This window comes from Sander lucioperca, chromosome 20, assembly GCF_008315115.2.
Source record: "Sander lucioperca isolate FBNREF2018 chromosome 20, SLUC_FBN_1.2, whole genome shotgun sequence".
Classification (NCBI taxonomy): Eukaryota; Metazoa; Chordata; class Actinopteri; order Perciformes; family Percidae; genus Sander; species Sander lucioperca.
Genome location: NC_050192.1, coordinates 24,112,847 through 24,129,953, shown reverse-complemented (window position 1 = coordinate 24,129,953; position 17,107 = coordinate 24,112,847). Strand labels below are relative to the sequence as shown.

At 40.3% G+C, this 17,107-nt stretch overlaps 3 protein-coding genes across 5 annotated transcripts in view; 1 reads left to right on the top strand and 2 right to left on the bottom strand.

The window, feature by feature from the left end:
* The window catches only part of utp20 (UTP20 small subunit processome component), a 28,850-nt gene extending 23,635 nt beyond the window's left edge, over positions 1 to 5,215 (bottom strand). The window contains exons 1-14 of the mRNA XM_031306493.2: positions 4,976 to 5,215; positions 4,588 to 4,668; positions 4,405 to 4,471; positions 4,124 to 4,256; positions 3,843 to 4,031; positions 3,650 to 3,731; positions 3,185 to 3,322; positions 2,765 to 2,920; positions 2,062 to 2,205; positions 1,824 to 1,958; positions 1,585 to 1,662; positions 1,303 to 1,481; positions 986 to 1,153; positions 390 to 478 (exon numbers count right to left, since the gene is read on the bottom strand). Coding sequence (XP_031162353.1) covers positions 390 to 478; positions 986 to 1,153; positions 1,303 to 1,481; positions 1,585 to 1,662; positions 1,824 to 1,958; positions 2,062 to 2,205; positions 2,765 to 2,920; positions 3,185 to 3,322; positions 3,650 to 3,731; positions 3,843 to 4,031; positions 4,124 to 4,256; positions 4,405 to 4,471; positions 4,588 to 4,668; positions 4,976 to 5,026 — 1,690 coding nt within the window. The 5' untranslated portion in view covers positions 5,027 to 5,215. The remainder of the gene's footprint in view (positions 1 to 389; positions 479 to 985; positions 1,154 to 1,302; positions 1,482 to 1,584; positions 1,663 to 1,823; positions 1,959 to 2,061; positions 2,206 to 2,764; positions 2,921 to 3,184; positions 3,323 to 3,649; positions 3,732 to 3,842; positions 4,032 to 4,123; positions 4,257 to 4,404; positions 4,472 to 4,587; positions 4,669 to 4,975) is intronic.
* A 2,517-nt stretch (positions 5,216 to 7,732) lies between these two features.
* On the top strand, positions 7,733 to 13,262 carry slc5a8 (solute carrier family 5 member 8). Its single transcript, XM_031306509.2, has 17 exons — positions 7,733 to 8,122; positions 8,474 to 8,593; positions 9,118 to 9,183; positions 9,269 to 9,320; positions 9,436 to 9,503; positions 9,651 to 9,689; positions 10,016 to 10,131; positions 10,593 to 10,733; positions 10,989 to 11,118; positions 11,373 to 11,461; positions 11,696 to 11,805; positions 11,907 to 11,974; positions 12,082 to 12,168; positions 12,347 to 12,564; positions 12,725 to 12,828; positions 12,911 to 12,999; positions 13,088 to 13,262. Exons 1-17 carry the CDS (start codon positions 7,889 to 7,891, stop codon positions 13,205 to 13,207), a joined length of 1,851 nt encoding a protein of 616 aa, XP_031162369.1. The 5' UTR covers positions 7,733 to 7,888; the 3' UTR covers positions 13,208 to 13,262.
* Positions 13,263 to 15,207: 1,945 nt separating this feature from the next.
* Positions 15,208 to 17,095, bottom strand: lyrm5a (LYR motif containing 5a). Of its 3 annotated transcripts, none has more exons than XM_031306529.1 (3): positions 16,910 to 17,053; positions 16,506 to 16,578; positions 15,208 to 16,411 (listed from the first exon to the last, which is right to left on the bottom strand). In XM_031306529.1, the coding sequence occupies exons 2-3, from the start codon at positions 16,548 to 16,550 to the stop codon at positions 16,196 to 16,198; spliced, it is 261 nt and encodes an 86-aa protein (XP_031162389.1). In that variant the 5' UTR covers positions 16,551 to 16,578; positions 16,910 to 17,053; the 3' UTR covers positions 15,208 to 16,195. The 3 variants fall into 3 exon arrangements, with proteins under 3 accessions (XP_031162389.1, XP_031162390.1, XP_031162391.1); XM_031306530.2 differs by having other exon boundaries at positions 16,937 to 17,053; XM_031306531.2 differs by having other exon boundaries at positions 15,645 to 16,411; positions 17,010 to 17,095.
* Positions 17,096 to 17,107: the final 12 nt, after the last annotated feature.

Below are 17,107 nucleotides of genomic sequence, written 5' to 3'. Positions count from 1 at the left end.
TTAAATACATGTTTGTGGTTGAAGTTTTTGGCACTTTTAAAGTGGAATTGTTTTTTCTGCAGTCCAAATGTCTGACTTACTAACTTGGAAAACTTAAAACATTCAATTTACAATATGAAGTGAAGAAAAGCAAAGAAAATCGTCGAGTTTGAAAAGCCGTTACCTATATGATTATTTAATAATCAAAATCCTCATATATATATATATATATATATATATATATATATATATACACTTTTGATTTACTAATCGATAAACCAACCACTCATTTTAACCCCTAATAAATCACAGCCATTTTAGTTGCTATGAACATTTTTGCCATTTAGGCTTCTAACTCTTTTCATTCACTGTGAACAAAAAAAATAAAAATAAAACAATAAACCACAAACCTTTTCCCAGTTTCTCTGTCTCAATCTCACACAGGAGGTGGTTTAAGTAAGCCGTCACAGCGGGAACAACACTAGCTGGAGCAATGGGCCTGAAAAATAAAAAATAAATAATATATACAGTAGATCCTTATAATAAAAAGAATATATCAGCAATGCATGGAGGAAGCAAGGGTCACCTGTTCACAGCAACAGACCAGGCTCCTGTCGTAATATAAGATTGTTTTGACTTTCCATATCAACATCCAAATACATTTTATTATTTCCTATTTTGTTATTGTTTTTTTAATGAGGCAAAGATTTTTAGGTTACAGTTGATGAGGAGAGGAAACACGCTAAACCACCAACGAATGCAACGACTATGAGACCCAAGCTGTAGAACAGATTTTGCTATCTTTTTACAATGTGATCCATTATTAAATATTAGATACATTTTATTTTTTCCAAAGAATGCATCAACTTCCCTAACTGTCCCTGTCTGCAAAAACATCTTTAAAAAAAGAAACTGTGACTGAGCTGTGTGTGTGTGTGTGTGTGTGTGTGTGTGTGTGTGTGTGTGTGTGTGTGTGTGTGTGTGTGTGTGTGTGTGTGTGTGTTACCTGAGGTGTGGCAGAAGCACCAGGGCGGCCCAAGGCAATGACAGATCCGAGATGGACTGGTTCTGCTCCTCAGGAAATTGGATCAGCGACAGCACCAGCTCTGGCACTGCAGGCTGCTCTGATGTTGCATTGCTGGCCTCACCTGCCTCCTTACTGCTGAACACTCTGCTGGAGGAGGAAAACATATTTACATCCTGGAAAATAATACATTCAAATATACATCGAGAGGGGATTCAGGATAACTGCAGAAATCAGACAACCAAATACCTATTCGGGCTGTTTTTTAATGTTAATCTGTGTATGCTACAGTATCTCACCCTGTGGTCTGTCCGGTGAAGAGCAGTGGGTAGGTTTCAAAGGCCATGGAGCCGTCTGTGGGGGGCGGGGCTTTGGCGAGGATCAGACTGACCAGTGCATCCAGGCCACAATGGCGAGACAGGGGATCGCTGCAGCCAAACAACCCAGCGGTGAAGCGCAACAGGCTGGGGAGGAAGAGCTGGAGGAGAGGGAGGGAGAGAAAATTAAGTGTCAAGAGAGTCCTAGGGAACCAGAAACACGCTGCATAAAATACCGCATATATCACTCTAGTGACGACTCACCTGTTCAAACTGTTTCATGGTGAACATCTCCTTGGTGAACTCCAGTATCACATCTTGCCCCATTGTGCTGCCAAACACCTTGTAAAGATGACAGATGTCACATGAAGGCACAAGTATACACACACAAACCTCTCCTCACACATTAATATCCTTACCGACATCCTGCACTTGTAAGATAAAATCTCAAAACATACAGACAAATCTCATTCTTTTGTTTCCCGTTTAGCTCAAACACACACCTTCTGGACCGTCTCCTGGATGAGTGCTTTGGGCAGGGTGACGTTCTCCCCGAGGAGCAGAGAGGAGGTGATCTGGAGGAGCAGACGGGAACAAGAAGCCGACAGAGACGAGCTCTGAATCAGCCGCAACACCGTCTGTAGGCGCGAGAAAATAAGACGTTGAAAACATACAGCAAAAAGACGCCATTTAGACTTTGAAGGGGACATGTATGTATGTACCGAAATCTCAGTAACTTACCTGGCAGACAGCCTCCGGCTTGGTGATCTTTACTCCGTCCTTGTGGGACACCAGGGTGTGGAGAATGAACAGCAGCCTCTCCAGCTGCTCGGCCGCCTCTTGTCCTTTCTCCTCCATAACACCCAGAACCTCCACCACACTGACCTGTACATGGGGACACACCACCATCAGACACAAGTAACAAAGAAGTCCTTGAAGGGTGGAGAAACTTTATGATTTGATTTGATTTATTTTGGATTTGACAAACAACATAATCCAAAGGATAGCATGTTAAAGTGTAAACACTTATTTCCAACATGGTCCTTGGTGTTAAAACATGCAACACATCACGAAGACCTATTTCAGGTGAAAGACAACAACATATAATACAGATCATACAAGATTTAAAAGCATTCCAAAATCAGAGAATCATAAATCACATAAAATAATCAGTCTACTCTAATTAAACAATATTGGCTACTCTATTCCATAAAAAAGCCTTAACCTTGTGTCTAAAAGCCCCTCTGGTATTTACACTTTTGAGGGAAAGCGGCAGATTATTCCACAATGTTATACCTGTATAAAAAAGAACTTCTAGCTGCATTGTTGACTCTGGGCACTTTACAAGACTGATGATGATTAGTCTATGCCATGCCTTTTAGATCTAAGTGTCTGGGGAAGGGGGTTCTGAATGCTCTGATGGAAAGTAAAACATCTCGCCCACCTGTAAGGACTCCCACAAAACCAGGAAGTGTTCTCTGTCAATGTGATTGGCTGCAGCCTGGGCCATGTGATCCAAAGCGTCCCTAACGGTGTCCCACGGCAGAGAGGCTCCTGGGTTGGTTGAGGGTCCGAGCTTACGCAAAGCTACAGGGAGAGCCTGGCGGGATGGGTAAACAGAAAAAAGAACATTCAGGATCACTGTGTCTATTATTATACAGCTTTGTTCAGTCCTCAATTCAATGACATTTACACATTACAAGGTTGTATTGCTTAGCAACAGACTTCAATTTTATTGATTTTAACTCTACCTAAGTGGCAACACATAACTTTGTGCTAGACAACTTTAAAAGGAAAACTCTGTCCATAATGGAGTGGGGATTCTGCGTGCAACATCACCCACTCCTTGGGAAAAGAAACTCACATTTGCAGCGCAGGAGTGAAACATGTTTCGGACTCCTTTGCACATTTCGAACAGCAGTTGACCTGCTCCCTCCGCCTTGTCGGGGTGCTGCTGCAGGTCTGAGAACACATGACTCAGCAGGGCATCAAGATTTGGAACCTGTGTGACAAAATGAGACAGCATTGAAAACAAAAGTTACCGTGTAACACAAAAATGTACTATAATACAAAATTGAACTTTAAAGCACAAGAAAAGAAAAACACAGCTCTTCAGATTAGCTTTCCACATACAATATGTATACTAATAGGCTTGTTTTATGTGTTGGTTTTATTGCTTATCTGTTTTTAATGTGATATATGTGCTGTTTTTTACTGTAAAGTGTCTTTGAGTACAATGAAAAGCGCTATATAAGTAAAATCCATTATTATTATTATTATTAAATGCACTAGTTCATGTTTGACATCTGCTCACATGCAAAGAACTCACCTTTCTCATCAGAAAAGAGAAGCTCTCTGCTGCAAACTTGCGGATGTGCTCTTTCTTGTGCTCCAACAGTGTGCTGTATAAACTGCGGGGTGAAAAGAAGTAATAATAGGTGAGTGCTACAACAATCCATCACGTTATAAACAGATCCACTTGCAAAGCATCCACAGAGTCTGACTCCATCTTATTTTCTCACCTGTAGATGCCGGTCATGTCCTTCACCATGAGCCTCCACAGGTACTTGTAGAGGTAGGAGAGACAGGTGAAAGCCCACTCCAGGACCTCTGTGTCCTTGGTGTCCAGCAGTGAGGTGATCAGAATGAAGAAGTCGGGGAAGTGGGGGTAGAAGTCAGTCTGCAGGTCTCTGGCCAGCTGCACCACCAGACTGGAGAGAGGAGGAGAGGAGAGACGCCGCTAGTACATCACCTTCTAATTCAACAACAATTCCGTCCCTCTAGTAAACACAAGACAACTTACTCCAGCAGTGGCTGGTAGGCCAGACTGTTCTTGACAGCCAGGTGCGTTTTCAGACTCTCCACTATCGACTTCTGATGGAAAACCAGCATGTTGAAAGACTGGCTCTGGTTTGAAACCTCTTTCAAAAATGTAGCTGTGAAGGAAAGGCATTTATTTTTTTTACGTTGGCTACAAAACACAGCATCTTTCCTCAGGTTTAGTAGTAGATACGTTAAGCTGTCTTTGTTCCTACAAGTGATAATATAACAAATGATGTGGTATTGATTATATTTTATACATACTGAAATGCTCGGTCAAGTTGAGGTCTCTCCATTTTGTCAGTCCTTCAGAAAAGTATGTTTCTACTTCCTGCGTAAGGTGCAAACAAGTCATTACTAATCACATGCAAACCATATAAACACTGAGAAGCTCACTATATCAATTGGAGGAACCATTATGTTGCCAAAACTACCGACTGTACAAACCTCTGCATAAGACCCAGTCCTGTCAATGCGATGGATGACATCAATGTTAACATTGGCAAGTCTTTCGGCAAAAGTGAGAAACTGAAAGAGACACGTCAGAAGGTGTTATTAGCTGCTAGAGCTAGGAGATAACCAACCCAACAATAATGTCGTAGTAATGGGACTCTAGGGATTTTAGGTCAAATAGCATATTTTTCATAAGTTATTTAACTGTGCTGTCTAAGTGAATTTAACAATGACCCCCTTTGACTTGCTTGGTCATAATTAGAAAATAAAATATGTGTTTAACAAACTGTTAATACACTACTACGGTTGTATTTTATCTCCACTACAGCCCTGCGCCTCATTAACGTTAGCATCATGCTGCAGTACGTGTCTGGACTCTCACCCTGTAGGTGTTCTCAGATTTGTGATACGAAGACTTGGATTTAATCTTCATATTTGCCTTGTTCCTTGATACGTGACGTTAATTAATTGTATTCCAAAGGTCGTCGTGAGATTTAAATGACTCATTAAAACTACAATTGGTTTCTTCTTTTGGCTACAACTGTTTACACACACGCCGACACCAGGGAGCAGCCATGCTGAACAATGCATTGTGGGAAATTTTTACTCCGCGTGGTGGACGAAGAGAAGAGAGAGAGAGAGAGAGAGAGAGAGAGAGAGAGAGCTATCCTGCCCTCACTTCCGTCTTCGTTTGAGGCTTCGCACCTCCCAGCTTGTTCTCTTAATACATCCATGCTTCCAACCCGCTTCCAACTTGTGTACTTCTCTTCAATACATGACAAAGGAAAACGCCAAGAGACTTTTTTATTTGTTGGACTTACATTCCCTACTTGACAAAAAAGTATTTCTTCTTTATTTGTTATGTTTTGCTGTATATTGTCTCAAAGCTGTCAACACTTTTTTTGACAAATGTACAAACGCATTGTGCCTTGATTGTTTGTATCACTATTATACAATAAAGAATAAAAAAAAAAGAAAAAAAAAAAAGCTTCCAACTTGTGTGCCTGATCGCATTGGGGCGATTGGACAGATGTCTGTCTGGATTTACCCTGCAGAGATCTGAGGAGCAGTCAACTATGGTCCCCGTAAATCCACCAGAGTTTCAAATTCCAACACAAAGAAAGCGGAAGGAAACAGACATCGTCGAAAATACATGCATCCGGCGGAATTTCCTGCTGCACCAGAGCAATCCCGGAAGTGAAACGTCAAGGATATAGACCATGGATGTATTAAGAGAACAGACTAGAAACTTTTAATCTGTTCACTCAACAGAGTTGACTGAAAATGCATACACAGTACCCTATCTGGTCTAATGTATTGTAGTGGGTATAATGTAGGCCTACTGTATATACATATTGGCCAGAATCTGCATTTGGGGGAGGGGGGGGCATATCATAGTGGGGGGTCAGGATGTCCTCCCCCAGGGAAGTTTTGAGCATCAACGACTTCATTTCCTGTATTCTTATACACTTTTATTCACCAATGTACGGTGGAAATACCTTTATTTAGCCTATGTGAAGAAGAAAAACACAGATGACCATTCAAAATATATCAAAAATATAATGGAAAGTATGTTGTTGCATGTCATTGGGCATTTTAAAGTGGGTATATGGAAATCCTAGAGGTTTCTTAGTGGGTATACTGCGTAGGCCGATACCTGCGTATCACGTAGACTACACCACTGTGTATTATTCAGGCATGGCCTTCCTTTGAATACAAAAATCTGTATTACGTCACAAAGACATAAAAAAAATCTAGAACCTGAAGTCACACATCAAAGGCCCTTGGCTGTCAATAAATTATCTCTGACTGGCGCAGCAAATGAAGACGTCCCTGTGCTCGGACTTTTAAAAGCGGTAGTTACATGTGGCTCAAAATAAATGGTAAAATGGGCTGTTCTCTGGATGCTCCGAGTGTTTCTCCCACATTCAGTGAATACAAACGCTGATTCAACAACATGAAAAAGAAAAGATTACATTAAAGAGCTCCAGTCCTGCGGCTGCCTCACATCCTACCTACCATCTCCTCTACTGGTCTCTGCCCTTCATTACAGAGGGACAGGGAACCAATGGAGCAGGAGGTAAGGCACCTCAGTTATCCTGTATGTAGGCCTATTGTATGTACTCCGAGTGCTCTCTCCCACATTCAATGCATGTATTCAATAAAATGAAATAATAAACAAATCTGATTATCACTCATCATTTGTAAGAGCTATACATATTCAACCCAGACTGAAATTCTGTTTATTCAGTTTAATTCATCAATTCCACATTTGCATAAAGTACAACACAGTGGATTTTTCCACCTAGTCATGTTTTAAAGATGGATCATATGTTGACTCTTTTATCGTGAATAAAAATGCAGACATGAAGCGACTAAATGCAGCATAAAGAAAAGGTTTTACATTTTCAGTTACTACAAATTTTCATTGTAAAACATAATGGAACTGTGCGCTGGCAGGTTTCTAAGTCATAGTTCCGCCAGGCCCACGTCCGGGGAGCGAAAGAGAAAGAGAGATTGATTCATGTTTTTTGCGTTAACGATACTGATAGGATTAGCCTACCATACACATTTCAAATGGCCAACAGGCAGGGTTTACACAATCATCAATGCAGCTCTCATACAGTAGCTCATATTTGCAGAAGAGTCATGCAGAAGGCCAAATTCACCACACACAAAACACTCACATCATACACCCACTCCGAGCAATGGTGTAACTCGATCACTCAGGGACTCCAGTGAATCCAGTTTTGCATTTATAATGCTGGCTCTTACCCTGGGGGACCCCGGGTCGGGTCCAGCCAAACAAGGCTACTGCTTGTCCCAGGTCAGTGTGACCCAGCAAAACTGATTAATTGGATAAAAATTGAATATTACACAAGGGCTTAAACACCTGTAGAAAAGACCAAATGTTCTGACAAGAAAATAGGATTCTGATTAAACCCCCCCCCCCCCACCCCCCTCAAAAGAATGTCTAAAATCTTTTTAGGTTTAACCTGTGGTCAAGTGAACAATTCATTCTCCTCACCTGTTGACTGTACCTGCCTAGAATGCTCTCTCTCTCTCTCTCTCTCTCTCTCTCTCTCTCTCTCTCTCTCTCTTTCACACACACACACACACAAAAGGTTTCGGTCTGTGGTCCTGCTCTCAGCTCAGTGTTGAGTGAGACGGTGATGTCTCAGGACTTCCATTCATCCATAGATGATATGGTTTTCCACTTCGAGTGCAAAACACATGGAGCAGTTTGAACAACTTTCTGAAAAGTTTTACTAGTTTGGGTCTGTCTTCCACCAAAATGTCAGGGCACTCCTTGGTCGCCGGCTCCTTTGTGGTAGCAGACTATGTGGTGTTTGCTGTCATGCTCCTGGTGTCGGCTGCCGTCGGGGTCTACTACGCCTGGGCGGACAGGGGCCAGCGAAGCTCAGGGGACTTCCTAATGGGGGGTCGAAGACTGACTGCCCTGCCTGTCTCCCTGTCCCTGACCGCCAGCTTCATGTCAGCCATCACAGTGCTGTCCAACCCAGCCGAGGTAAGATACAGCATATTCCCAAGGGACAAATTAAAAAAAGTGACAGCATGTATTTTTTTGTGCAAGAAAACTTTTTTAGTGGGTTTAGATGCATCACTTTCCCATTGCAGTTTCCCTGATTTTCCTAGTGAATCAGATGCATAATTGTCGAGACAATGAGACATACATTTATGAGCTATTATGAGGGTTGTTCATCATCACACTAATGCAGTTATAAAGGGGAACTCATGGATACAGAATTGCAAATTGTTCTTAGAACAAAATGGGAAAACTTGAAGTCTTTCAAGTATTCTTAGATAACTTTTTAAAAATCATAGAAAACATACAAATTGATATTATTATTATCTGTAGGTATACCGCTACGGAGCCAATATAGGATTTTATGGTCTGGCCTATGTCATGACAATGGTGGTCACATCTGAGATCTTTCTCCCAGTCTTTTACAGGCTGGCCATCACCAGCACGTATGAGGTGAGTGTGCTTTGGTTTTTAGATAAGCGCTTGTGTGGCTATTCTCTTCTGTTTTATTCTGTTCTATTCACAAAGTCATGATGAAATATGTCAAATTATTTGTTTAAATGTGAAAGACATAAGAAACTGATCCAGATATTGGACAGGTAGTGATAAAGCACAATTACACAATTTTACCAGTGAAAGTACAAAGTGTGTTTTTGTTCGGATTCTTTGTCAATTTTCTAGTTTCTGTATTACAGTATTGTAATATTTGGGCAGCAATTTAAGGTGATATAGAAGCGGTCCAGGAGTGGACATGAACAATGGTGGACATGGATAGTAAAAGTCAAATCAAGCATTGCTCGAAAGATCTAAAGTAAGGGAGAGTAAAATGGGTCATTACTTTTGTGTAAATCAGGGCCAGTGGTCAATTTGTGATAGTAGAGTATGATAACGTCTTGAATTCTCGTGTCAAAAATGTCCAATTTTTTTTTACCGATACTGACCTTATGTATTGTCTGCCCTTTTCTGTGTTTGCTAAGTATTTGGAGCTGCGTTTCAGCAGAGCGACCCGTCTGCTGGGAACTGTGCTCTTTATTGTTCAGACAGTGAGTAAGAAGCCAGTCAACACATAATGACAGGGCTTTGACCTCCGAGCTTTAGTCATTTGGGTCTGTATTATTTCTCTCACAGATCCTCTACACTGGAATAGTCATTTATGCCCCAGCTCTTGCTTTAAACCAAGGTATGCTGTTTTGAATCCGCTCAGAGTCATGAAACATTCCTGCATGAGGGCACTTAAAGCTGCTTGGTTTGGCTCCGTTGAGTATGTCTGAAACCCCCCCCCCCTTTCTCTGCAGTCACTGGGATGGATCTGTGGGGTGCAGTTATTTCCACAGGCGTGGTCTGTACCTTTTACTGCACAATGGTATGTAACTCAAAACGTTCTGTTGTGCACAAAATTAAATTGTAATAAATTTCTCAGATTTTATGGCAGATTTTTTCCCTTATTCTTTGAATTCCAGGATTATAATATACAGTAAACAGAACCTGTTTTTGGTCTGCATTGTTACAGGGTGGTCTGAAGGCGGTGGTGTGGACAGATGTGTTTCAGGTAGGGCTCTGGATTGAAAAAACAACCACTAATGTAATCTGTCAGATCTGACTGAGTCAGGGATTACTGTGCATGTGTCATACCTTTTTGTGGTTGCTGGTGACAACCATGTTTACCAGCAGCTGTAGGCCAGCACAGCAAGAACGTGATCTCCGCTTAAACAAAAAAATGAAAAAGTCATTACCACATTTCATTCTAAACACCTTGGCTCATCTTTTGGATTAATGCATTACAGTTAATATTTTATCCGTGAACAATATTTGAAGTACTAGGATGAAAAAAATAAGGCAGAAGCGACCTAAAATGATGAAAATGTTCCCCACCAGCTTGGCGTCATGCTTGCAGGCTTCCTGTCTGTCATCATCAGGTCCGTGGTCGTTCAAGGTGGAGTCCTCCCCATCATTTCGGATTCAAAACAGGGAGGGAGACTCAACTTTTGGGAGTGAGTATGTTTTAGAATATTTAGTACGACGGCTCTATTTAAAGGAGGGAAGAGATTAAACATTTAACAGAAGAGGTACAGGAAGTACAGTCATTTTGAGACTGAGAAACACGTATGAGTAACAATCTGCTGTGTTCATGGAGCTGAAACATCCATTGCCTTTGTTCTGTCTGTCTCTCTCCATGGTCCTGAAACGTTTAATCCCAAACTGTGTCATCTGAAATCTGCATTTCTGCACAAAATACACCATAACAGGCTGCATGAATGAATTTAGATGAGACAAAATGTGTTCAAGGAGCCTTAGCAGCTCTCAGTGTCCCATAAACTACGGGTGTTCAGGCGATTTTTAGCAACCTCCAAAGTCCGTAAATGTCATGTAACCTGGAAAATTGATCTGTCTAAAGAACAAGCCTCTGAATTTAGGGGACTGATGAACTGCCTTCTTTTTCTGTTTCACCTAGCTTTGACACAAACCCTCTGAGGAGACACACTTTTTGGACCATAACCATTGGAGGGACATTTGTCTGGGTCAGTATCTATGGGATCAACCAGGCCCAGGTTCAGAGATACATCTCCTGCAAGAGCATCACTCATGCCAGACTGTGAGTTCTGATTTACACATAGAGACATTTACAGAGACACGCGATAGGGTATAAATCTTGGCCATATTGGCTCCTTTCATTGTCTGTTGGTATATTTTTTTATATATCTGTGGGAAACAATCTCGATTAACCTCCAGTGTATCACTGCTCATTCATCAACCATACAGGGATTAGTGCACCGTAGAAGAGATAAAGAAAGTTTTTACATGTTTTTGTGTGTTTTACTACCCAATGTGTGATTCTTCCTTTTTCCAGATCTCTGTACATCAATCTGCTCGGCTTGTGGTCCATCTTGCTGTGCTCAGTGTTTGCAGGAATGGGCCTTTTCTCAGTCTATAAGAACTGCGACCCATGGACAGCTGGATGGGTTACTGCTCCTGACCAGGTACGATGTAGAGTAACTACGATTGTACTGGGATTTAAACATATAAACATTGTTTTTGTTTGTTGAGATCCATTTTCTGTTCCTCACTCACCTAGATGTACAGTATATATACTGTATATATATATATATATATATATATATATATATATATATATATATATATATATATATATGTATATATATGTATGTATGTATGCATTGTGAGACTCCAACTCTCCTGATCACGTTTATCCAGTGTCACCCTTCCTTTGTAGTTGATGCCCTATTTGGTGATGGACATCCTGGGAGACTATCCTGGCCTTCCTGGACTGTTTGTTGCTGCTGCATATAGTGGATCTCTCAGGTTAATGCAGTTCTTCACGTTATTTCACCCAACAGATACAAATCACACATGGAGAATTTGTCTGATTCACCCTATAATTAATTGAATTTCTCTGATATCAACTCATGTATTGTACTAAAATGTCAGATTTACCTGTCAAAAGGTGAATTTTTTGGATCCGTATATGTAAGGTATTTGTGCGATTGTTCTTCTTTGACTGAAGTGTGTGTGATTTTGATGCTATATTAACCCCAGCACAGTGTCATCCAGCATCAATGCACTGGCCGCAGTGACAGTGGAGGACCTGATCAAACCGTACACTAACATATCTGAGAAACATCTGTCCTGGATCGCAAAAGGACTGAGTGAGTGGATTGTCCTCATGTATTGTATTTGAGTTGAATGAGTCGTCTGTTAGGTGGTTATTGAGGATTACATCTCCTATCTTCCCTCATGTTATTTGCAGGTCTCATATATGGGGTTTTATGCATTGGAATGGCTGGACTGGCTTCACTCATGGGAGGCATCTTGCAGGTAGAGTGGATCTGTTTGGTAGGTCTTATAAAAGTCAGACTCCGTCTGGGGTTTTTATAATTTGTTATAGGAATGAAACCTGCAACTTAATGTGCTTCTTTATACAGGCAGCCATCAGTATATTTGGCATCATTGGAGGTCCTTTACTTGGTGTGTTTACGTTGGGTATCCTCTGTCCATTTGCCAACTCCAAAGTAAGCCGGTCCTCATTTAACTGTAGTTTTTTTGTTGTTATTGTGATTCCAGTTATGCAAGCTACTATTAAAAAGGAACTTTAATCCAGAGATAATAATTTACCTTATAAATTGCCATTTATACCTGCTTCTTCGAAAAGGACATTTGACTATTTCCTGTGAATAAAATGTCTTCTAGGGAGCATTGTCAGGTCTCGTGTCGGGGTTGGTGTTGGCTCTGTGGGTGGGCATCGGAGCCCAGATATACCCCCCATCCCCTGAGATGAGCCGACCTCTGTCACTGACCACTGAGGGCTGTAACTTCACTACAACAGACAGCCTCAACTGGACCTCCACTGCTTTACCAACACAGCCAGCCTCCATCAGCACAGCCCCGGTACACAGCATTGATGGCAAGTAAGTGTGTAACTGGCTGTGATTGATTATTGGTTGGATATTATTTGCCATATTTAGCGTCCGCAGTTGAACTAAGGGCAATGCCTGCCTAAGAACATTGTGATAGTAAGATGTAAGTGCAAGATATCACTCCTTCTGCACTATTTTCTCCCACCTCCAGGCCTCTGCTGGCAGATAACTGGTACTCTCTGTCCTACCTTTACTTCAGTCCTATTGGAACCATCATAGCTATCAGTGTGGGACTGTTAGTCAGCCTGTTTACAGGTAAATAACATATTTTGTTGCATAATTTACATAATAAAGTAGTTTTTGATGTGCTCTTGTGTGTTCTTAATGTGCATTTCAGGAGGCTGGAAGCTGAAAGTGGAATCAAAGCTTACATTAATGAAAGAAGACACAACACTTTATCACCTGTTCCAGTTTTGTAAAGACAGAGTAAGTGCTGCAGCGGTGAAAAATATCACATGCTATCAACTGTTAACAGCTGCTGACTTTCTGCTCTGTGCTCTTTTCTTTTTTCGAGGTCATGAGACGAACAGGAAAGCTTGACCTGACAAGAGAAAGAGAGGAGCGAACTGGCAGCACTAATCCTGCTTTCTGTGACGTAGAGCTGGATCCAACAAAAAGCAGCATTACCTCATGAAATGCAACTGTTTGTTACATAATTACTGGTATAATACAAGAAATGTCAATAAAGGAGTAGAATTACAGAAAAAAATCTCTGTGTGGAGTTTCCCTGTGTTTGCGTACGTTTCCAAAGGCATGAGGTTCATCTTAATTGTACGTATGTATAAATATGAGTGTAAGATTCTGTCAATGTGTGGTAGCACTGTGTGAAGAACTGTCTACCTCTTACAGTCACTGCACATTTGAAATATAAATAGTAGATGAATGGATATTTATTTTTGTTCTACATCACTTCATAGGCCATTCAATATATTTGAACCAATGTTTACAAATGCATACAGAAATACAGTATAATTTACTGTATTAGACAACAGTCACATTTAGAAAATAAATGCTGTGAAGGCTGCTTCACTGCTCTTTATTATTATTTCGCAGCAGGCATAAAGCATAGATACATATATAAAAAGCACACAAAATACACAGCAAATTACAGCATGGCATACAGCAGATAAATTATCATCAAGAAAGACATATCACCGTATCGTCAACAACAAGAAGCTACGATTACAGTGTGTACTGTTACTGTCACCCTTCCATCGTCATCATCATCATCACAAATGTGAATATAATCTCTTCCTGACAGGTCCCTTTGTTTCTGGTCCAGCCTGCGGAATGATGTTTTCTTTAAACAATAACCTTTCTAAACGTGTTCAAACATGTTTCACCAGCTGAATGCTTTCAGTTACAAATTAGTTTTTATTCGAACCTTAATTGTTTAGTGTTGTAATCATTACTTGTTAACTGAAACATCCCAGGACTGTAGGCCAATCTTCATGGACTGACTCACATGATTTGATGTACAATAACACCCTAACAGCCTTTTATATTGTATATTTTACTGTCTATTTTATGTCCCTGCCAAGTCTCTGGAGCAGAGCAACTGTGCTCCTTATTATCCTGACAGTGAGTACATGTAAGAAGCCAGTCCACGCATGACAGTGCTCTTTGAGCTGTGGATCAAATCCACAGAAATCTGACCTGAGTTTTTTACTTTTTTATGTCTGTATTATTTCTCTCTCTCTGTCACAGATCCTCTACACTGAAATCATCATTTTTTTCCCCAGCCCTAGTTTAAAACCAGGGTATGCTGGTTTCAGTCAAGTAAACATCACTACATGAGGACGCTTGCTTGGTTTTCTCAGGTAAGTGACTATTGTCTGATGTACTCCACTGTTGCTTTCAACAGTAACTGGTATAGATCTGAGAGGTGCAGTCATTTTAATGTATTTTTTGTACATTTTACTGCACTGTGTTAAGTTGAAGATAAAGCTGCCATATACACATACATTATTTCACAAGGGTTTGACTTACAGTATATGGGATTTTAAAATCAAATACCCAAACTGGTGCAGCTATATACTGTACACACAGCAGCTGTAGGCCAACACAGAAAGAACAGTATCACTACTGACAGGAAGTGCGAGAAATCATTACATTTTAACCCACAGTTGCTAATGTTTTAGAATAATACATCCATCCATCCATCTTCGTCCGCTTATCCGGTATTGGGTCGCGAGGGGATACATCTATATACAGTCTCCCTTAAATAATCCATATGATGATTGTGTAGGTGCAACACATTGGTCAAATTTAAACCAAACTTAACACCAAAATGATGGCAAATGTGGTAACCAAATCCAAATGACGTGTCTATGTGTCTGTTGGTAACCCTAACCTCTGTCACTGACCACGGGCTCTAAGTGGTCACTACAGAAAGCCTCGGCCGAACCACAGCCCCAGGACAGAAAAGCGATGGCAAGTAAGTGTATGACTGTTTGTGATGAATGATTGACTCATACATTATTATTGTGAGAGCAAGTGTGTGTGTGAAGTGTAAAATCAATTGGAACAAAAAAGGCTACTGGTTTGACATTACTTGCAATAGTTGGCATAAACAAATTAAATTAAACAAATTAAGATGCAAAACAACAGATTGTGACATCAAGTCAGCATTGAACATCATTTCTATCCAGGGTTTAATATTACACTTCAAATGTTGCCTTGGCTCATCGAAACTGTAAAATATAATCCAGGCACTCTCAGTAATTCAGTTTGATTATTATCAGACACTTCATGATTGCTGTTCGGTTTTGTCATTTGCCATAAATAAGACTTATCAGTTTTTAAAAAAAGTCAAAATGACAACATACAGGAAATTTGGGGTTTGCATCTGAACAGATTTTCTAATTTTCTAAATTTTCTAAAAATAAATTTCTACCACTTTTGAAATTTCATTTTCCCCTCATGCAATTCTCAAAGTAGTCAGAGTTCCAGGGGGATTTTTAACAATATTATATATCAATATGTTTGACAAATTTTGTCACAAGTTCTTGATACAAAAGATCAAATATATTTAGGGTACAATCTCATAAAAGCAATGACAGCAAAAGAAGTTAAACTGCGGAAGAACACTGCTGTGACTTATTTATTACACAAGGCATCACTGTTTGTTTTCTATCTAACAGTACATTCATACATAGTCATGCACATTCTTAAAGTATGACAATGTATTTACAAATATATACACTGAAAATACATTGTAAAATATGATACAGATAGTCTAACACCTAGGCTTCCTGAGTTTAGAACTGTTTTAGAGGAAAACCTATGATATTTACATGTACACAGTGTTGATTTAAAACACAGGCCTTTAAAAAGGTACAACTTGGGTATAAAAACATAGAGAACATTCTGTTACAGCTGCATTATTATCACTTTCTGGCACTTCCTACAGATGGATTGTCTATTTCCCTTGTGACACAAGCATACTGTAGTTCATTTTTATATAAGGGCAATTGTTGGGTCATTTCTGCAGAGTAATGTGTACTGAATCTCATTAATAGAGGTATGTATGTGAAAATAACACTGCTACAAAATATGATACATTAAATAGTAACACATTGACTGTACTCTCCTCCCACCCTGAAGGATAATTTGTCTGTGTTTACATTTTTTTTGGTTCGCTATACTTCTTCTTCATGACTTGATATTTCCTGAGGAAACACATAGCTTCCAGTTCCTCGATGAGACTGTTGCCACGGGCTACCAGCTTTTGGATCTTATCAGGGTCTGTCACGTCTTTATTCTTCATGAAAGCTGACTTCAGGCGCTCTTTGAAATAAGCTGATCCCTGGGGGTAGTCACGGCCAAGATACAGCAGCTTTTGGACGAGGATTGGAAACACATTTAAGTCACAGGACACAACCGAACCCTGTGTGTATATGCATGTGCCATAGACAGATACATTCACTTACAGTTCTGTAAAGTTTGATAACCTGACCCCTGAAAGGGTTGGCCATGTCAGAAACCAGGTGGCCTTTCACACTCCTGAAACGAAAAGAACATCAAAGAGAAACTGTCTGAGATGACAATGACAGCAGAGACGGAAACATTTGATGGGCGTGACTGAGTGAAAGAAAACAGAAGCCACTCAAACAATAAAATTAGCCAGAGCCCTAAAGACAAAATAGTTGCGACGTCTAATCATGCCACTCTACTCTGAAATAAGATAGCTAACGTTACAGTTAAACCCATGGAGGTATTAAGAGAACAGCTAGCTAGCTTGTTAGTTAGCACGTCACCAGTTCTTTGCACGTAGCTAACACATAAGTTAACGTTAGCCTATAACGTACTACATTTATCACACTCTACGACCAACCATTTAAAACAGTGCTATCATATTTACTCGTGTTCTTCTGTTGGGTGGAGTTACTCAAATGGTACAATAATGAGGACACGAATCCTTTTCTTTGTCTTACCTGTGACAACACAATGTACGAATAATAAGAGTACACTGTTCTTCATCGACGCACCGAACAGAGATGGACACACACACAGCCGTATGTCGTTTCGTTAT

Bases quoted from the DNA above. Each gene is read 5' to 3' on its own strand.
- slc5a8 (XM_031306509.2), top strand. From the start codon at position 7,889: ATGTCAGGGCACTCCTTGGTCGCCGGCTCCTTTGTGGTAGCAGACTAT. The intron at 10,734-10,988 runs GTGAGTTCTGAT...TCCTTTTTCCAG, and splicing joins AGCATCACTCATGCCAGACT to ATCTCTGTACATCAATCTGC. The intron at 11,806-11,906 runs GTGAGTGGATTG...TGTTATTTGCAG, and splicing joins CTGGATCGCAAAAGGACTGA to GTCTCATATATGGGGTTTTA.
- lyrm5a (XM_031306531.2), bottom strand. From the start codon at position 16,550: ATGGCCAACCCTTTCAGGGGTCAGGTTATCAAACTTTACAGAACT. The intron at 16,412-16,505 runs GTAAGTGAATGT...CTCGTCCAAAAG, and splicing joins TTATCAAACTTTACAGAACT to CTGCTGTATCTTGGCCGTGA.